The following is a 6,470-nucleotide window of genomic DNA, read 5'->3' as shown; positions in this document are numbered from 1 at the left end:
GAACCTCAACAAAATTTATTTGGTCCATACCCTAGTTTAGAAAAAGAAAAAAAAAAAAAAAAAAAAAACCATTCCAATCCAATATCTACTGAAACAGTCTCACTACTCAATGATAGGTGTTACTGACCATCTTCCTTCCCTAACCCCATTTGTATGGGACAAACGTATTATTGTTGTTCTTATGACATTTATACCCGTTAACTGAAAAATCTAAAATTTATCTAAATTATATGAACACGTTTTATTAATTAGCAAACTAATTTATGTTTGAAATTAAAGTGATCCGTTCATTTTGTGACAGTTAAAAACACAAGTTAACATGACATCATTATTGCAGTTGATTGCCTGCCCATTGGGTAATCTTGCTCAGCCAGCAATCCAAGTTTGAAAAAAGTCTATACGACCATAGACCAAGTCAACTTTGATAAGTCAAGATAACAACAACGACACACTTCACTATGTCGACTGCAATCTATTCTCAATATTTTTAAGAAAACTAAAATAGTTAAATAGGGATTGTTATCATTTTTTATATTTTATGTATTAAAAAAAACAATTAAATAGAAAAAAGTCAGAAAAATACGACTTTTCATTTTTCATTAGGTCTCACCTTTTACAAGTCCTTAAATATATATTATATTAAACATGATATCCGGACAGCATTTAGTAAAGAAAAACCAACACATTCATTCGAGAGAGTGGCAGAGTGGTCGTGCAGCCAAAAGTAACAGTACCTGTACCTGTAACTGTAACAGTAACAGTAATAGCAACAAAATCACATCCGGTCAGCAAGATATCGGCCAAGCGAATCAATCGGTTTACACGAATTCCCATCTCCTTTTCCCCTTTTCTTAATCTTAATTCTCGCAAGATAATCAGCTGCAATCCACGCAAAACTCAAATTCACAGTTTCACTTCCCCCATCAGGTTCTTGCAAATCCAATGACTCCTTAACCCAATCCGGATGATAAGTAACCTGGTACCAAGCCGACGCCTTTCTCTCAAACATCACGTTTCTCTCTTCTTCCGGAAGCTGGTCAAACTCAGGACCTAAATGGTCAAACACCTTCCGGAAGTCTTTCCTTAACGCGCTATAAGCATGCTTGATTCTTTCTTTCATTTCCCCTTGTTTCTTGCTACTATGTTTTGGCATTGACCAGATATGACCCGTGACAATTTCTTCTTCACGGGCCACCTTGTACTGTCCAAGAAGACCGTTTAGTTGTCTGTCATATGATAGCTTAGATCCCCATGCCTCTTTTATAAAGTTTGAAGCTTCTAGAACCTCGAGATCTTTGTCATATGGAACATGGGTCGGGAGGATGTGAAGCTCTGAAGACGGCATGACATCATCATTGTAAACGTCTTTGATTTGGCGATAGAGTTTCCCGAGGATTTTTTTGGATTTGTAAGATTGGAAGCTTTCTTTACCCATGTAGTCCGGGTATAGCTTTGGTCTCAGCTGAGGTGGCATGCTGACAATCTTCCCGGTTTTGGGGAAATCAACGGCTGTGGCGGCTAGTTCTGCTAGTTTTACGCATTTTTCATCGAGTGCTCCGTAATCGCTCATGTCAGCATGGACCACATGGGCGTTGCAAATTGTTCCAAGACTGTCGTTGACCATGTTCTTTGTGAAAAACTCTATTATGTCCTGTTGGGAAGAAAAAGTAAAAATGTAGATTTAGATTCATATGGTCAAAAAGCAATGGGGTTTGACTTTTACTAATTTTCAACTTATGATGATGTAAACATCTACTTGAAAAATAATTTGACATGTGAATGCTACATCTAAGTGTTAAAGTATGTATTTTCCAAAAAAATTCAGCTTTCGAAAACTGCTATGTTTAAAGAGCAAAGTGAAGGTTAAAATGGGTATATCAAAAAGTTACCGAGTGTTTAACATCGCGTGGCAACTGTTTAGCTTCAGCAGCAGTATATTCCATAGGTGGCCAGCTTGTTTTACTAGGTGGGATAAGCATTTCATCCCATGTAACAAAATAAAGATCACCATCAAGATCGCTTCCAGAAGCTTCATCTGTGTGGGGCCTATCACCCTTCTGAGGAAACACCAAACAATCAAAAAGGTGTTCAAGTCCCGGAACATTCACAGCTTTCAAAACCCTAACATCACCCGGATGAAGACACGGGTTTTTCGCAATTACCACATTACCCTCAATCACCTTCAAATTCCTATCTGTATCACAAAACCTCGACCCATGTTTCGCAAAACAATTCTCAACAGACGGATTCGATACTTGAATAAAACACTGACCTTGTTCAAGAACACCCAATTCATCCAAACACCCCATTAACCACCTTCCATCTTGCACAAAAATTCTTGATTTTTCCCTCAAATCTTCAAGTTGAGCAACTCGAATACTACTCAACATCCCCCTAAGATGAGGCTCACTTTGAGGTTTAAAACCTGCACCCAACATTATCGAAGCTGTGTTTCCACTTTCAGCACATGAAGCTGTGAGGACATCAAATGCAACATCAGTGTCTGTAAGCATTAAGTTCAATTTCTTCACCATTTTCATTTGCATATTCCAAAAGATATCATCTTTCACGTTCAAAGCCGAAAGTAAAGTTATAATCTGTCTGTTTAAAAACCCGGGTTGTAACCTAGTCCAAGAGCATATTTCAAGAACTGTGTGATCAGATTCGAATTTATTCATACTTGGCCTTAAAGAAAGTTTTATATTATCTCCTTTTTTATCAGGCCACCACACAACTACCCCTTTACACCCTGCATATCTAATCTGATATGCACATGGTTGATTGTCTTTCAACTGTAGTTTTTCAGCAACTTCAAGGGCAAGTTCGGGAGAAATTTTCCCGACCCCATCTGAGAATGTATACCCGTTTCTTTTAATGTCTTCAAGTTCCAAATCAACCTCATGTCTCGGGACCTCAACTGTCGCGTATGTTGATGAAAAACATTGTCCCATTCTTGCAGCACATTTCGCGACATTTTTGTTATTAAATTTCCCCATCCAAGAGATTATATCTTTACAAGTAAGCTTATCTTTTTCAGCAAAAAACCATGCGGATCGATCACGTAATTGGTTTGCAGAAAAAGCCAAGAAAGAGTATTTTCTCCCACATAAGTAAAACCCTTGACTCAAAATGTTCTTCACACGTCTAAACATGGTTGTTTTTTGAGCTATAAAACTCGATGTTATGTCTTTTACAATGGGAGCAGGGTAGAAATTGAGTACATGGTTGTTTAATGTTCTCATACCTTCATCCATGAAGGTGACACGTAAAAACCGATCAGAAACATCGCGATAGTGTCGAAGAACACGGTTTGAAAGTTCAACTTCTGGAGGCAAACAATAGGCTTTACTTGGAGTAATGATCAATCTTCTCACTTCAATGATATCCTTTTGTCCTCCTTCTTCATCAACCAGTTTAGGGTTGTTCATCAGCCATTCTTGAACGATTTTGACCCGTGTAAATCCATCATACACAGGTCTGCGGTAAGAGCAGATGTGTTTTAAGGCAGCAACAGTCACCTCCTCTTTCGCATCCCTAAGTAAATCGAATACCTTTTCTGTGAATTGATGTTGATTAATGATGCACTTATTTAACACAGCATTCACCAAAAACAAGACTTTGAAGGGTATGTCCATCTTGTATTGAATGCAGAAAAACGGGTCCCGCAAAGGGGATCCGAAATCTGGTTCGTTTTCAACTTTTAGATTTCTTGTAGGGTGATCGATGTGTACCCTTTGTTCTTTAAGAAACTCCAAAGCTTTTTTCACTTTTGGGACATCACGGATCCGGATCAAAATACGGTAGGTGTTGCATCTCCCAATCGCACCACCTGGCGTAAAATCAGTGGTCCGGATCCACGGATCATCATCATCCAACATTTCAGATGGGTGTGTAATAGCAATGTCATCATCTGCTGTTCTGTAGGAGATCAGAGGAGCTGAAGCTAACTGGAAAACTAACACCAGAGATGCCTGTGAATAATCCATGTACTCTTTGATATCATTCACATCTCTTGCTAAAAATTCCACTTTGTAGTTGCATTTAATCACAGCATGATCTTTTGTCCCCTTGAAAGAGAAAGCTGTGTCTTTGGTAAAGAGAAACTTACAACTACAGTCAAACGGGTCAATCAGAAAGTCAAGCCCAGAAGAAGGCCCTCTCCAGCCTACTAAAAACTCATCCCGGCTAGCTAACAGCCCGATTTCCAGAACCACATTTGACAACTTGAAGGGCGTTTTCGTCCTTCTACGTTGGTTCATTCGGTAAGGATTTTCGGGCCCTAAGTTAACCTTTAAATAGTTGTTGTCCAGAACAAGTTCACATTTGCCTTCAGCTTCTTTTATAGTGTTGACTGAATCAGGGTCAACAAAATGGACAAAAGCATGGGGCTCTACTTTCTCATAATCATTCAGTTTTTGAATGTTTTCCAGGTCAGCATCAAATTCAGGATAAGTGTCGGGAGGTGTTGAAGATTTTTTTAGCCTACACCTCCAAACTTGTCCTGCTTTTGCTTCAATGTAGTCCAAAAGCCTCTTTGCTGTGATATTATTATCAAACCCTCCTATACTGACTTGTGTAACCACTAGTTCCTTATCACCTCTCTCAGACTCCATTTTGTCTTTAAAGATGTTTGAGTGTAAAGTTTGAACTTTATAAGAAAGGGCTTCTTTCTTGGATCATGCAAGTGTTGATAAAAAGACAAACCTGAAAATGATTTACACCAAACTCACAAGTGTTAATTCATTTTCATTATGTATGTAATATAGTTTTCTTCTTGGATGAAAAGCAGGGAAATTTCGTGGAAAGGTAAAAGGTTAAGCATATTTGAAAATACATGTAGCATATAAGCCCCAAATACTAAAAAGCAAAATGAACGAATATAATGTGTGTAAAGATTGATACTCTCATTGGGGAATTTCATCGAACGCCTTGTGTTCATAAATACAAAGGATGTCAAAGATGTATAAATCATCAAAGAGGTCGAAGTTGTAGTAAAAGAGATCAACTAACAGTTGGTGTTTATCATTAACATAAAAAGAATCATCAAACAAGGGTTCATACTAGGTTAGTTGATTTTTTTACTTCTTTACTTATAAAAAAGAAAAGGTATCAGCATTAAAGCATTCAAGAAAACATGGATTAAGCATAATTCATGAAACTAGCAGTTTGAAATGTAGTATTTGACATTCAGAGGCCAAATCGCATAAAAATTGGAACGGCGAGAGTAATGAAATAAGATTATTAATTAAACCCTTCTTTCATTGCGCCTCACCATCACTGCACACAAATTGAAAACCCACAAAAGAAACAACTTTCTGATTCGAAGTTTTATGATCAGGGCCCAATTCTCAATCGCAGTAAAAACAATCAACAATCAAGAAGTAGAATACTGGAAAATTCTCATGATCGAACCCTAAAATCATGGATTTCCCACTAACCTTTAGTTCATTTGTGAGAAATGATGAAACCCATTTCAGAAAGCGAATGATACACTGAGAAACAATTAAACTGAATGCGATCAAAAGGCAATGGATTGATGAAGAAAAGCAAACAGACTGGTGATTGTACTTATTAGAATAATAGAGGGAGGACAACTGGTTCTTTTTTGTGATACTCACGCTGGAATGGCTTCTCTCTTTCACCAAAAATGGGAATACAGACGAGAGAAAAATACCGAAAATAATCACCTAATTTTTACTAATTTATACAAATGGTCCCTTTGTTTTGAAAAATAGTCGCATGTTCGGTCCTATTTTGTATGTGGATGCTCGTGTGATTCCAAAGACTTGTGCATTTGCTTCCTTAAGACCAACTTTATTTGTTTTTTACCGTTTAGTCTAACCATATTCACTTAGGATTTTAATGTAACATAAACCTTCAATTTTAAATCATTATTGTCTTTTCTTTTTGCACATAGTTGGACCTCTTCCTAGAAAATATGATCAACAAAATGGTGATTTGTTCGGGAGGCCTAATTGTAACCAAGACATCTTGGACGGATCTCAACCCATGCAAGAGGTTTTGATCTTGTCCCCAATTCGGTTCAAAGCCAAAATGTATCTGAGGGTTAGACCTACTGATGTGCCCTAGGCCACATGATGTATTTCCAGGTTTGATGTGATCTAAACCAAATGTTTCTAGCCTGATGATGGTATCACGAGTAGATTAGATTTTTTGTTCAAAAAAAATGTTATCTAAGAACAAGTTTGAAGAATTTCTAAAACCAACGTGAAGAGGCTTAGAGGATGGAGTTGATGTTTTAAGGATTAATAATCTTCTTTGGTTTTACCCTTTTTTTTAACTCTATTTGACTCACAGTCCCTTACTAGTTAATCTTCAAGGTGTTAATTTGCAATGGTTGCTAATGGAAGCTCGTTTGGTGGTTGATAAGCTTTTTTGTATATATAAAGTTCAGTTTAATCCCGATTTCGTCCCCATTTTTTTTTAAATTTATCCTGTGGAATCAAGGT

General features: G+C 37.3%; 1 protein-coding gene across 1 annotated transcript; it reads right to left on the bottom strand.

Moving 5' to 3' along the window:
* Positions 1–561: 561 nt before the first annotated feature.
* On the bottom strand, positions 562–5,674 carry RDR6 (RNA-dependent RNA polymerase 6). The gene is made up of 3 exons (XM_078980964.1): positions 5,439–5,674; positions 1,890–4,704; positions 562–1,651 (listed from the first exon to the last, which is right to left on the bottom strand). The coding sequence occupies exons 2-3, from the start codon at positions 4,611–4,613 to the stop codon at positions 776–778; spliced, it is 3,600 nt and encodes a 1,199-aa protein (XP_078837090.1). The 5' UTR covers positions 4,614–4,704; positions 5,439–5,674; the 3' UTR covers positions 562–775.
* Between the last annotated feature and the right edge of the window lie 796 nt (positions 5,675–6,470).

This window comes from Lactuca saligna, chromosome 1 (assembly GCF_052625555.1).
Source record: "Lactuca saligna cultivar CGN05327 chromosome 1, ASM5262555v1, whole genome shotgun sequence".
In the NCBI taxonomy this organism is placed as follows: domain Eukaryota; kingdom Viridiplantae; phylum Streptophyta; class Magnoliopsida; order Asterales; family Asteraceae; genus Lactuca; species Lactuca saligna.
Note: the sequence above shows the minus strand (reverse complement) of the source record. Positions and strands in the feature narration are given on the sequence as shown.

What these genes read in the sequence shown, in the direction of transcription:
- RDR6 (XM_078980964.1), bottom strand. Translation starts at nt 4,613, where the DNA reads ATGGAGTCTGAGAGAGGTGATAAGGAACTAGTGGTTACACAAGTCAGT. An exon ending in CACGCGATGTTAAACACTCG is followed by an intron (nt 1,652 to 1,889) that starts GTAACTTTTTGA and finishes TCTTCCCAACAG; the next exon opens with GACATAATAGAGTTTTTCAC.